Genomic DNA, 14,608 nt, shown 5'->3' with positions numbered 1-14,608 from the left:
CTTTATAAACTATTACAACGTACCTCATATGGCTGTCCCCGAGCCCTGTTTTTAGGATTCGAGCTTCCCTTTAATCTAAATATTAAAGGGACACTTCACCCTTTTTTGCAAAAACATATATGTTAATGATGTTTAGAAGATTTAGAACACTTTCCTGGGGGTCTTTATGTGTGTAATATGTGATTTTAGATTTTAGCAGTGTCCATGGTGTCATGGACACTGGGCTCACTTACTTCCTGGACTACATGTTGTCTCAGTAAGACAGCCCTCCCTCTATCCACAAAGGGGAGCAGTGCACCAAAGTATTATGTGAATTGTAGCCCAGGAGGGAAGTGAGCCCAGTGTCCATGACATCATAAACACTGCTAATATCTTAAACCACATATTACACCCACAAATCTCCTAAACAAATCTCCTAAACGTCATTAACACATATTCTTTTGCAAAAAGGGTGAAGTGTCTCTTTAACCTTCGAGCATCGATCCTTCCAGTGCTTTGAGCCAAGCTGCAATTCATTATAGCTCCTATGGGGGGCGAGATTGCATATCTATTGGTGAAAAAAGGGTTCCACAATGCGTTGTCCATTAGAAGGATTTAAGCACCAATAATAACAAATAAAGCGTATTTGTGTAGGCTACTTAGGAAAAAAAGTGCTATATAAATACCAGATATTATTATTAATAAGACGAGTTATTTCCAAAAGTAGATCTTTTTGCACATGTCGTTTCTTACAAGAAATAAAGGCAAGCAAATAAGCAATGCAGATCAATAGCCTCCATGAAACAGACATGTGCCAATGTGTCTTTTATTTTGTTGCAAACTGTTAAATAATAAAGTATTCAATAAATCAAAAATAGGCACAACAATCGTCAGACTCTCTCTGGCCAATAATAGGGGGTTTATTTGAGGCCAACTGCTTAATATGTGGGCAGCCAGAAGCTTGCTGCACAAGGCGATACTTCTAATTAGCGCAGGCCCGTACTTACATTTGTTGAATGTGCACTCGATGACTCATGATTTGTTGTGCCACTGCAGAAAGCCATGTGCGTGTCCCATATTTGTCACACAGCCTTTCTTTTATCCTCTTGTTAATTTGAAGCGTTTTCACACTGGTGATTTTCCCACTTCATTCCTCCTCACCTTGACTCGTCATCATTGACTGTGCATGGATGGAGTCCAGTCGAGTGTGTCTGTGTCCTTTAAACTTTTTAAATTATTGTAAACACAACATGAACATAGTACTACTGTGATTATATGATATATAGGCATATATATTTTATGTTTGTGTAAAATAATAAATAATGATATAATCAGAAGCAATTGACATGTCATGTCATGAAAATTGTCGATCTACAAGCTCACAACGCATCGATTTGTGACACGTGTTGTAGATCTTTTTCAAATGAATTGTTTTATTCAAATCGATATATAATATGTTTTAATAATCGAATAAATTCATTAGTTTGTTTAACTGTTGCTCCCCTACTTGAAAACTACACACCCCATTCCAAACGCAGTGATATCGCTGCAATGCTTACGCACAGCCCCATAGTTATCTTTTTTTCCCCCCGAGTGTCATCCTTTTAACTCATTGTCCCTTGTCCGCACCTGCCGTGTAGGCCGAAGACGAGGAAGGCTACCGCAAGCTGATTGACCAGAAGAAAGACAAGCGGCTGGCCTACCTGCTGCAGCAGACGGACGAGTATGTGGCCAACCTCACCAACCTGGTCCACGAGCACAAGGCTGCGCAGGCCGCCAAGGACAAGAAGAAGAAGAAAAAGAAGAAGAAGGTACGGATGGAAGGTCGTTTTTATTGATCCGTGCGCCACGTCAATACTTGTCAATGCAGTTTTAAGCCAGGCGTGAGCTTAAGTAATGTTGAACTGCTGTTAATTCACAATGAAAGTGGCAAAAGGGCATCGCAGTTCTCATTTCATTTTCCGACAGACACAGTTATCATTTTGTTTAGATAAAAAATTATGGTTTGTCTTAAAATGAGAGGTTGTCTGGTGCTATCAGGGCACACTTCTATCTTACACACAGAGTTTGTGTTTGCGTAAGACTAGCTTCAAACTGGTCTCAGCCAGAGCCCAGAACAGTGCAGGCGCAGATATTTCCTTACTATTTTGAGTCTGCTCAGAAAATTCTGGAGTTGTTACCGTTTACAATATTTTACAGAAACTCTTCAGTCAAAGAGTTCCTTTCTCTCTGAAACTCACAGTAGTTCTGAATACAGTCTTATCTCAATAAAATGTGACAGGTGCAGTCGTGGCCAGTGTTAATTTTGACAACAAATGAGTTTAGTTTTAGTCATATTTTTGTCATCTGAACGTTTGACTTTAGTCTAGTTTAAAATCTACAGTTAACTACTAAAATGTATTTGGCTGGTGTCATAATGCCTGATTTTACACTTGGTTGCATGCTGAAAATAGCCGACCCACAAGCTCACAACGTGCCGTGCCGGGACACGTTGTGAGCTTGTAGGTCTGCTATTTTCAGAGTGCAACACCCGAGTGGATGTGTGCTTTAACATCCATGCCAAGACGCATGCAAGATAAGTATGAGAGCAATGAGGTTAGCTCAGGTTACGTTGTTTGAAATGTAGATATTTATTTGCTTACGGAAGCGAAGCGGAGCATTAAGGAGTCTGTAGACATCTGCCAAGGCCTTTTGAATGATCAGATGGTGTAAGTTTGAAGATTGTGAACAGATGGTAGCTCCAGATGAATGCATTATGACAGGCATTAATCCTGCCCTTTAGTTTAAGATCTGATTGATCCCAGAAAATTGTGTTAACCCATTTAGACCTGTTGCAACCTATACGTTGTTCAATCTGGGAGCTACTTCTGTGTCTCATTAATTGTTGCTATGCAACATCATTATTTATTTATTTAAATATTTGTATAAATTATTATTCAAAACATTTAATAAATAAACAATTGTATGTTGAACGTTTTCAGAAAACCTTTGTTTGGTTTTAGAAGGCGTTTTTAGAACATAACTAGTGTGTATAATTAATAGTAATAATAATAATTCCCCGGCTAATAGTCTGTTAGCCCTGGTCCAGAGCGAGTTCTCTCTAACGCCCTGTCAGGAACGCCTCTGCTTCACACCAACAAAAAAAATCCACTGGCATGGGAGGGGTCCGACTTTGTTAAAATTGAAGTAAACTACTTTGCTACTCACCGAAACAAAGACTGTTTTGTGTTGTTGAAAGTATATTCTCCAGCCTGGGAAGCCTCTCAGGACCCCACCTTCTCTGTATAATATACGTTTTGGGAATAAAACGGCAGTAGAATTTTGTGTTGGTGTGCAGCAGAGGCGTTCCTGGTAGGGCGTTAGAGAGAACTCACTAATGCACAGGACCAGGGCTAATAGTCTGTGACATTTCATATTTGTTACATATGTTTGACATGCAGAAGGTGGATGGAGATGGTGAAGGTACCAGTGCTATAGGACCTGATGGAGAGGTAAGGTTGAATCCACATAAACACTTATTGTCTAATATAATAAAGACAAATAATATATTTATTCAATCTAGGAAATGATGAGTATAGGTAGGCCTGGTTCAGTTAGTTTAGTTATTTATATTCATTTGTTGCACAGTGGTTACAAGTATGTTTTATGGTTTAATAAACAAACAGCAAATTAAGCAAACCTTTGTTCTCTTTTTGTTCACTGGTGAATTCACTGAATGTTACTGTAGGGGTTGAATGTATACAGTTATTCACATTTACATGACGACTCAATAAATTTGCACAATTCTAGCATTGCCTGAATTTGGTGTTAACCACTTAACCTGGCATCCCTATTTTGGGCATGACATTACACTATTTATTAAAATAGCCTATATGCAAGCTCACAACGCATTGTGACGCGTTGTGAGCTTGTAGATTGCCCATTTTCACCAGTTGACACCATCGTACGACAAAGGTGGTGATTAAGTGGTTAATTGATTTATATGAGCTACTACAGTACCTAGCTACAATCTTCTTGAAAGATTTGACCACCTACAGTATTAGCAGAGCCTACATAGTCAGTTTAGAACATGAGCATAATATGCAGGACTTGCAGGTGTGTACATGTTCTTTTAGAAACATTAGCATCATATGCAGTTGTGTAATGTACATAACAAGCCTCCATGAGGCATGCTTAAAAAAACTACCAACAGGTACATTCAGTGTTTAAAATGTGTTTAAAGCGTGCTTAAAATACTTGCTTGAGGTGTCCTCTTAATCTGAAGCAACTCATTTTCACTTTGACGTTCACACACTTGTCTATTTGTCCATTAGCCCCTGGATGAGTGCAGCCAAATGAGCGAGCTCCCAGTCAAGGTGATTCAGACGGAGACTGGCAAAGTCTTACAGGGGACGGACGCCCCCAAGTCCAGCCAGCTGGAGGCCTGGCTAGAGATGAACCCTGGGTAAGACCAACCGTTGTTGCTTCTAAATAGTACATACACTTAACCACGTGAACCCTAGCATCCCTATTCTGGGGGAACATTCGCTGGACAAGCTACAAGCTATAAAGCTTGTAGATTGGCTATTGTGTCGATGGAAAAAAGAGTGGGCCCACTACAGACCTGACCCTAACAAGTATACATTTACTAAGTATAGATGGTGTAACTGGGTAATCAACAGCTCACAAATAACTGATGAGATGATCAAGCTACTCATTTTGCCACAGTGATATGAAGTGCTACCCTAGCTGCCATCTAAATAAAAGACTGATTGGTGCAGTCACTGTTACCGTCTTTATCTCTTGCTTGTTCACCAGTTGATGGATTTTCCTAATTGCCTTTTCAATGCAGATATGAAGTGGCCCCACGGTCAGACAGCGAAGAGAGTGGCTCAGACTTTGAGGAAGAGGTTAGTGGCCATGTCATTATACACTGCTGCACAGCAGAGGGTAGATTGAGAAAAGCATTTTTTCCAAATAATGTCACCGTTGTCCAGTGGGATTGCTCGTGGTTCAGTGCATCACAGACCGAATTCATTACCACTGTAGCATGCACGCACACACGCACTCAACACACACACACACGTACGCGCGCGCGTACACACACACACCCCTTGGGGACAACTCGTTGTTTAATATTATCTCCAACCCCTAAGAGTCCATTAAGTCCTATGGTGTTTTCATTATGTGTTAAAGGAGGACGAGGACTCTGTGTCCAAGGCAGACTCTGAGGAGAAGAGGCCTGTCGATGCCAGTGGGGAGCAAGTGACAGTCGACACGCACATTACCGTGTATGTATAATTTCCAATTATATGGAAATATGGAGCAGGACAAAATGGCACTCCTCGGTCCAGGGGGCTGTTGTCACGCTCGCTATTCGCTCATGTTGACTGGAGCAGCTTGGAGCGGAGGACACTCTCACCCATTTTAAAAACAGAATCGTCCCGCTCCCACTCCACTCCGCTCATTATGCTCTATATACCAGTCCTTTTTGTTCACCAGTTGAAAACCGAATCAAAGTCAATTACAATTACAATTTGGGCAATTAGCAGATGCTTAACACATCATTAAATTAACAACAGGGAGACTGAAATACACATTGTCATGCATCACGCTCTAGGTCTGCCAAGCAAGACGTAGATGATGAGTACAGCGTGCCGGCGGGAGAGCAGGCCTTAGTGTCTTACTACGGTGTGGCGCATGCCGTCATCGAGAGAGTGGAGAAGCAGTCTTCGCTTCTTGTCAACGGCATGCTCAAACATTACCAGGTACACGCTTGAGTACAACGCTTTGAAAGTCGCTCAGGCTACCATCAAGTTGTCAGTCCTTCACGTTTAAAGGCAACACAAATAATTTGTTGTTTGATATTAGTGTATGCTGTTTTTATGTACAGTAATGCTAGAGAAGGTTACAAAACAAGCTGTAGAACTTTTCTTCCTTGGCAAGCATTTGAGGGCCTATTGTTGTCTCAGCACTCAGCAGAAAGGTCCCTTTATTTAGATGTGGACTGTGGACACATTTCCACAGAGCCCTCTCCAGTGTGATAAGAAATCAAACATGTGTAACAGCCAGATGTGTTTGATTTCTTGTTATCTAGCTAAAGAATCTTAAAGACATTTCTGTGAGTGCTGGCATGTTTCTGTTTTGATAAACCCTCTACGCACCTGGTAAACAGATTATTGGTCCAGATTGGGTTATGCTCAAATTCCTTTGTTTTAAGTTATATCACCTATATCTCTCTATGGTGTCTAGGTCCAGGGGTTGGAATGGATGGTGTCCCTCTATAACAACAACTTAAACGGGATCTTGGCTGATGAGATGGGACTGGGCAAAACCATCCAGACCATCGCCCTCATCACGTACCTGATGGAGATGAAGAGGCTCAACGGTCCCTATCTCATCATCGTTCCTCTCTCGTCAGTAGCTCTCTGGGGGCTGGGGGGGGGGGGGGGGGGGGGGAGGGGATAACCTCGCTTTCCTCCGAGGTGGAAAGCCTGGTCTGTGTTCCAAAATCGCTGTGTGAACCGGCCTGGAGCGGATGGTAATTTACGTCATGTTGTAGTCTTGTTTTGTAGTCATCAGGCAGGAGTAGTACTGATTCCGTCTTGTGGTTTCCTGCCAGATGACTACAAATCATTGACTACAATATGACGAAAGTTACCATCCGCTCCCGATCGGAGGGGGGGGGGGGGGGGGGGGGGGGGGGGGGGGCTGATTCCGAGCAAAGCAAAGCCTGTATTCCTCTCCCTAGCTAAAATCCAGTATTATATTACAGCCAAATTACATGTGAAAAATAAAATTTAAAGAGCGTGTGACATCAAAATAAATTACGATTGAAAATGTATTGTGGCTATGTTTACATGAACAGTTAAATCCCCTAAAAGTTCAATACTATTAAAAGTCATGTAAACACCTAGGCCTACAAAAACTTAAATCGGAATGAAAATGGCCAATCTGATTTAAAATCCAATCTGATGTAACAGACTTTTGAATCTGATTGAAATAATTTGGACTCATGTCTACACTCATTCGGATTCAAGTTCACTCTGGTCTTTCTGCGAAAGCTCGTTTCCTTGAACACTCTGGCGCGAGAAGAGCATAACAAACAAGATAGTGACGAAGAGCAAGAGGTGGCCCAGAGCAGAGACTCTGTACTTAATTCAAATTTTAGAAGATTTAGGAATAATCCAGAGACGGTATAAAGTATAAAAATGCGGAATTCTACAAAGCTGTTGCAGACAATATGAGAGAGGATGGATATCTTGTCCGAGACGCCACCCAAGTAAAATTAAGCACTCATTTGGAATGTCCATTTCCCATGTAAACATTTTCATTCCGAATGAAAAGCCTCAACATGTAACCGCAGCCACAACATTACGTGATTCCCTAGTATGACCCGGGAAAGAGTCAAACAAAGGTGCTTATCAGCTAGGACTCAAAGGAAGGCGGTGCCCACCGTCGAGTCGTTCGGATATGTGTGGTTGTCCAGAACCACCGATCGATGCTCACAGATATAGTGAGAGTTGTGTGTATTAAGAGAGCTCTTTGTCAAACTTCAATCTCCTTTTGATTGTCTGTCTTGTTCCTCATGTAGAACCATGTCCAACTGGGTTTATGAGCTTGATAAATGGTCCCCATCTGTGGTCAAAGTTGCCTACAAGGTGAGAGGTGTCACTGTTTTAGCCATTATTAACTTAACTCATTCACTGCCAGATTAATGACCTAAATGACCATGTTCTTAACTTGTTTTGTGAAAGGGCACTCCTGCTTTGCGGCGAGGGCTGGTGCCACAGCTCCGCAGTGGGAAGTTCAATGTTCTGCTCACCACTTATGAATATATCATCAAGGACAAGCAAATACTGGCCAAGGTGAATGACCCCTCTGTTTAATTATCAGCACTTTCATGTACAGCTAGACAGCTTAATTTAAGAACATATAACATATTGGGACAGCACCTTTTTTGACCAGATTTGACTGAGGGGCTGCCATCGTGCAGCCTCCAGCTTTTCACCGGAGGAGAAATTATTATTTGTGTTAATAGCACAGACAGACTCTTCACATACTAGAGCATGTCTGAAATAAATATCAGAGCTGAAATCGATATGAAATAAATGCTAGGTGTAATGTTAGAGACCACAGAAGTGAACCTTTCGAGCCTGTTTTCTCAACTTGCTGTTTTCTGTAAGACATTACTCTATAAGCCATATCTCCAAAACTGGTGGGTCAAACTGAACCAATATGTCAATTTGAAGCTGTGATTCCCTGCTTTCATATGACATGAAAAAACAAAAATTAAAAAAATCCAAAGGCAGTCCCTCAGTCAAATTTGGTCACATTTGTTATGGGGTGCATGACTTAATCAAAATCGACACAGACACACCTATGAATGCATCCACATGAGAAATTAATTTATCCATTATTGTTTATAATAATTAGACAGATTTACCGCTATATTTACTTTTAGCCGCTTTTTTAAATTATTTCGATTGTTATGTGTGTTATGTGATTGTTATTGTTTGTTTTGAAATTTGGAAAAAAAACATTTCATGGCCAAACATTGAATCGTGTGCAGATTCGCTGGAAGTACATGATTGTGGATGAGGGCCACCGCATGAAGAACCACCACTGTAAGCTGACGCAGGTGCTGAACACCCACTATGTGGCGCCGCGCCGCCTCCTCCTGACGGGCACGCCACTGCAGAACAAGCTGCCCGAGCTGTGGGCGCTGCTCAACTTCCTGCTGCCCACCATCTTCAAGAGCTGCACCACGTTTGAGCAGTGGTTCAACGCCCCGTTTGCCATGACAGGAGAGAGGGTAAGACCCCCCGTTGGTTTGTTTATGTTGGCATTTGTGTTCTTGGTTGAGCAGATTAGATTCACTGTATTTGCTGAAAATAGCCAATCGACAAGCTCACTCGCTTGTCAATCTGCTCTCTTCTTTCCCCAGAATTCGAATGCTGGGGTTTAAGTGGTTAAATGCCCAGCAGAAACGTCGTTTTATGCTTTATTCAAGGGCGGCTACTATTGATTTTCTTAGCGATTACTATATCCCTTCATCTTACATCATCATTTAACTATATCTCTACCGCTAGCTGTTAGCAAAAAAAAACAGTTCCCAGTGCCAGCATACGCGTTCACTTTAAAAGACAGAGTTTCCCCGCCCCCACACACTCGCTACACACACTCTAGTATCATTGGAACAAGCACACACTGTTTACCTTTCGTCAGAAGCTTTTACATGGCGGCAACGTCGCGGTACAAAGGCACAAATTAAATCCGAAATGTGGATGGCAGAAAATCCACCAAGGACAGCGATCCTAGAATCCGATTTAAAGAGGTTTGAAAATCCTCCTTTCAACTGGTTTGCACTGAGATTATATTTGCAATCCCATAGTTGGAACGGTGGGGCATTGCTGTAGGAACCGGACCAATGTTAAAAGCTTCCGTAGGCCTCAACCATTATATAGACGGAGTATACGTTGGGGTACGTATATATACGGACCTGGCATATGACGCCACCTAGCGTCGACGTCCGTATATATACAGACTTGGGGAAAAAAAGAGTTAAGGCCCTAAACAAAGTCCATAGACTTGGCTGGCAAACGATTTACGTCTAAACAGGGCACGGTGGCACAGTCGGTAGTGTTGTCACCTCACAGCTAGAAGGTCCTGGGTTCGATTCCAGCTGGGGACGCTGTGGGTGCTGGGGGTGTGTTCTCTCCTTCGCGTCATCAGTGCCCATACCTGAGGCGGGGTTGGCGAAAGGGCCTTTCTGTGTGGAGTTTGCATGTTCTCCCCATGTCCCCTAGGGTACGTACCCTCACAAAAAACATGCAGTAATCCTGGTGTCTAAACTACCTCCCCCTGGCCAGCTGGGGCGCCTGATGGGAGGGGAAAGGAACTGGTCGGAATAACGTGTTCCTTCCACGCGCTACGGCCACCCGGGGAAACTCTCCCCTGTCAGGTGAAAAGAAGCAGCTTGGACTCCTCATGCATAGAAGGGAGCATGAGGTCAGTCCGCTGCCCCCCCAGGTTGGCAGAGGATGTGTAGCGCCTAGGATTACTTTAGATAATTGACACTGGGTGAAAAAATGGGTTGCAAATAAATAAAAATAAGTGCTCTAAACAGACATTAAAGTCCACTGTTGAGCTTTAACAAGTCCATCAAAGTCAGGTTGAATGTCTGAGGTGGAGATGCGAAGCAAAGCTGACAGGTGTTCATCAGTGAGAGAGGATCTGTATCTGGATTTGGTAAATGTCATCACTGAGAATGTTTGTTCACATATGTAGGTAGATCCAAAGAGAACCAACATTTTCTGAGCATGTTTCCTCATGTTTGGAAAGTTCTCCTCATTGAGAGCAGAGTAGAACTCTAGCAGGGATGCTGACTTAAAGTGCTCTTTCAGTAATGAATCAGACTGCAGGTCAATGAGTTCAAGTTGAACATCAGTGGGTGCATTATCCACACTGCAGGTAAAGGGAGAGGAAACCAGCTGCATTTCATCCTCAACCTTTTTGAAATCTTGAAATCGCCTTGAAAACTCATCATGCAGTGCTCCTAACATGGATGAGTACCTGCGGTGGTGATGAGCTGATGGTTTGACTTCTTTCAAGGTTTTCATGTTTTCAAGATTGTTGCTGCCCAGTTGCCTTGAAAATAACTGCAACTTTGTCATGAAAGCTTTCACATGGCTATGCATTTCATGAGCAAAAAGGCCCTTGCCTTGCAGTTTTGTGTTCAGTTCATTCATCAGTGCAGTCACATCAACAGCAATGTTAAATCTGCCATCTAGTCCTCATCTGACAGCTCTGGGATGGCTTTGCCTTTCATCTCACAAAACTCTTTAATTTCTGATTTCAGGTCCCAAAATATTTTTAGCACTTTGCCCAGGCTGAGCCATCTGACAGCTGTGTGGTACCTGATGTCACTATGCTCACTCTCTTCCTCCTCCAAAAGTGAAACAAACTGCCTGTGATTCAATGCTCGTGCTCTGATGAAATTAACTGTTTTAGTAACAACATCAACAACATGGCTAAGTTTTAGCACTGACTTGCACAACGCTTGCTGATGTATAATACAATGTATAAACACCAATTTCTGCTCTGCGTTGAGTTCACTCACTTTATCTTGCATACGTTTCAAAAGCCCGACATTTTTCCCCGTCAGATTTGGACAACCATCCGCTGTGACACCTGCGAGCCTGTCCCATTCCAGTCCCAGCTTGTCCATGGATGCGGTTACCTTACCTCCGTGAACAGATCACTCCCCGTTGTTGTTCCTTTCATTGGCCGCATTGCTGCCAGCTCCTCCGTAATCTTGAAGTCGCGCGTTATCCCCCGGAGAAATATGAGCAGCAGGGCTGTGTCACGGATGTCACAGCTCTCATCCAAAGCCAAAGAAAAAAAGTCAAAGCTTGCCACTTCATTTTGCAGCTGAAACTCCAGATTATCTGCGATGTCCTCCACCCTTCTCGTCACGGTGCGCCTGGACAGCGGGACTTTTTCAAACGCCTCTTTTTTCTCCGGGCATATTAGCGCCGAGTCCACCAAGCACTCCTTCACAAACTCCCCCTCCGAGAAAGGCTTATCCCTGGCTTCGTGAAGCTTTGTAAAACAGCCTTGTTGTTTCTCTAGCTTCGCTTGCAAATCTTGTGATGTCCGCGCTCGTTCAGCATCAGTCAAGTTTTTGTATTTCTCTGAATGTTTCGTCTCGTAATGCCGATTTAAATTGTACTCCTTAAACACGGCGACATGCTCTCCACAAACTAAACACACCGGTTTACCTTTGACTTCAGTAAAGAAAAATGTAGTAGTCCATATTTGATTGAATCCTCTGCATTTGGCATCCACCTTTCTTTTTTTTGCATGGGCCGGCATTATCGCTCATGTTCAGGGGTGACAAGGAAGCGAGACGTTAAGGAAGCGAGGAGGTTGTCAATCACACGCAATCAGTTACAGATTGCGTGCACTGTGGGAATACATGTGGGCTTCAAAATAAAAGGAATGCCGTTTTAGTCCACCCATAAGGTAATTGGAAATTATGTTTTATTTTCTAATTATCAAGTAATCTTTCGCGGGCCGGTCAGAGTCAGCCGGCGGGCCGTATTTGGCCCGCGGGCCGTACAATGCCCAGGTCTGATATAGATACTGGATTTGCAGGATTTTTGGACAGAATCTGGAGGAGTAATATAAAAAAATGTGTTTTACAAAAGTCGGCCTCCTGGAGGCGCTATAACAGTTTGTTCTGGAGAATTTGGGGCAGAGGTTCATCGTTGGCATCCAGGGAGTGTGTGTGCAAAGTTTGGGATCGACCAGGTTAACGGTGCCGGAGAACAGACGGACAGATGGATGGACACACACACACACACACACACACACACGGACGGACGGACGGACGGACGGGGTGCAAAACATACTATAGTGCGTTTAAGTAATGTCAGAACTACTATGGACAGACCGGTGAAATCTGTACCAAAGTCCTGACGTCACTCGTTCATCCCCTAGGTCGCAGAGGTTTTTCTCATGGAGAATAACATTGGGTAATTTTAAAATCGTTTCATATATGAATTGTGGTCCAAAAATTAACAAACTGTCTCGGCGATATTGTTGGGGAGGTGTCTCTGTATCGTCTGTTTCTTGCGAAAATGTTACTAATTCGGCGGCAGTAACATTAGCGTTATCTCGCAGTCAGTTAATCAACTGACTTTTGGCACATAGTTCTTGTCTGACACGATATGAAAAAGTCTATTGGAATTCAGAAAGGGGGGGGGGGGGGGGGAAGTCACTCTCGCAGTAACTATGCCAACCATCTCTTCTGTGACCTCAGGTCGACCTGAATGAGGAGGAGACCATCTTGATCATTCGTCGCTTGCACAAGGTGCTCCGCCCATTCCTCTTGCGCCGACTGAAGAAGGAGGTGGAGTCTCAGCTGCCAGAGAAGGTGAGACGATGACCAAGCTTGCAGCGCCAATACAGGATCATGGTTTAACCCATTAAAACCGGGAAAGCATCTGTGTCATTTTTGACTTTTGGGATGGCTATTCAGATATACAAGCTCTAGGCATGTAACGATAAACTCAACTCACGATACGATACGTATCACGATATGAGGTTCACGATACGATTCTTCACAATATTTTTAACACAATTATTTTCCAGACAAATGATTTATCTTCCCCCCAAGCTTTTTTCACAATTTTTATTTAACTACATTGCAAAAGTAGCATTACTTAAATGCTTTCATGTTTAAACCTAGCTCGAGTTAACATTTCTTCTTTTCTTTGATGGCATCTTAGGATAGATGTAGACCTATTTGACAGTGCAGAAACATAATTGCCTTCCTTGATGTATTAATGAGCATCAATAACGACCATCACGCTATATCGTTACATGCCTAACAAGCTCACAACGTCACTTCGTGCTGCGCTGTGAGCTTATAGATCTGCTATTTTTGAAAAATCTTGAAAATGTGTGCAAATCTTTGAATATATATATATATATGATCATATCGTGATATGATCTATCGTGATCATATCTTAAAGTGCACATTTTTAACTCATCTTTGCTTCTGGGGGTCCCTGGAACAAATTATTTTGAGATGGGGGTCAGCGGCGCGTGATTATGAATCCCACCAACGTTCTAGGGTAGACCCGCCTCACAATGTGTCTGATTGGCTCCCGGGAAGGCATAGTTTTACTGAGGTTAGGCCGTTCTGGTTAGGTTTAGGGGGGTGCATACTTAGTTTATGACTAGACATTGGTTAGACATGGGTTAAGGTTAGGTTTAGGTGTGCTGCCCCGTGGGAGGTTAGGTTTAGGGTGAGGGTTTGAGATAGGTTGTAGTTGTAGGAGTAATGACTGGTCGCAAAAACGAGAACTGTCAATCACAACGACTACTGGCCAATCACAGCAGGGCTTTCCTAGAACTGCGGTGGGATAAATAATAACGCGTCAGCGGCCAATACATTTTGGGGGGAAAATACATCATGAAAAAGTTTGAGAACCACTGATTATAGCAACATAGGGTTTTTCAGAAGACATTTGTAGAATCGGCCTCAGGTCTTAATGGTTTAATGTGTTGTGTAGTGGGAATTCGGGCCACCTCCGTGTGACGGTGCTTTTAACCTCCGTGTGACGGTGCTTTTGACCTCCATGTGACGGTGCTTTTGTGTTTGTCGCGGCTATTCTCACAGGTGGAGTATGTCATCAAGTGTGACATGTCTGCCATCCAGAAGGTGCTTTACCGCCACATGCAGAAAGGCATCCTCCTCACCGACGGCTCAGAGAAGGACAAGAAGGTAACGACGCCAGCGTCGTTTATTTTGTTTCAACATATGTAATTGATTGATTTCCTCAGTCCTCATGTGTTTTATTCATGCGTCCCGGTCCTTTGATAGGGTCAACCACAGAAAGCTCTTTATATAAATGAAGCAAAGAGGAGTGGCTGGATATGTTGTGAGGGTCCAGGCCTACTGGTATGCTGGTCAAATGGAATGGGAGTATATCAACCCCATATGGGTTAGCAATGGTGCCAGGCAGGGGAATTCTGTCTCCAATTGTATTTAATTTATATATGGATAGTTTGTCTGCTACATCACCCTGGGCAAGACCTACGCTGAAAAGACTATCAGCGGAAGTGGCGGAAGTGTTGC

At 43.1% G+C, this 14,608-nt stretch overlaps 1 protein-coding gene across 3 annotated transcripts in view; it reads left to right on the top strand.

The window, feature by feature from the left end:
• The window catches only part of smarca2 (SWI/SNF related BAF chromatin remodeling complex subunit ATPase 2), a 64,504-nt gene that overhangs the window by 19,177 nt on the left and 30,719 nt on the right, over positions 1–14,608 (top strand). For all 3 annotated transcript variants that reach the window (XM_079516792.1, XM_079516790.1, XM_079516791.1), the window contains 12 exons: positions 1,620–1,790; positions 3,420–3,470; positions 4,293–4,423; positions 4,811–4,868; positions 5,155–5,249; positions 5,579–5,726; positions 6,211–6,374; positions 7,553–7,619; positions 7,716–7,826; positions 8,531–8,773; positions 12,785–12,898; positions 14,150–14,254. In XM_079516792.1, the coding sequence (XP_079372918.1) occupies positions 1,620–1,790; positions 3,420–3,470; positions 4,293–4,423; positions 4,811–4,868; positions 5,155–5,249; positions 5,579–5,726; positions 6,211–6,374; positions 7,553–7,619; positions 7,716–7,826; positions 8,531–8,773; positions 12,785–12,898; positions 14,150–14,254 (1,458 nt within the window). The remainder of the gene's footprint in view (positions 1–1,619; positions 1,791–3,419; positions 3,471–4,292; positions 4,424–4,810; positions 4,869–5,154; positions 5,250–5,578; positions 5,727–6,210; positions 6,375–7,552; positions 7,620–7,715; positions 7,827–8,530; positions 8,774–12,784; positions 12,899–14,149; positions 14,255–14,608) is intronic.

This window comes from Electrona antarctica, assembly GCF_951216825.1.
Source record: "Electrona antarctica genome assembly, chromosome: 12".
NCBI classification, from domain to species: Eukaryota; Metazoa; Chordata; class Actinopteri; order Myctophiformes; family Myctophidae; genus Electrona; species Electrona antarctica.
The sequence above is the reverse complement of the archived record's forward strand: the minus strand, read 5'-3'. Positions and strand labels throughout refer to the sequence as shown.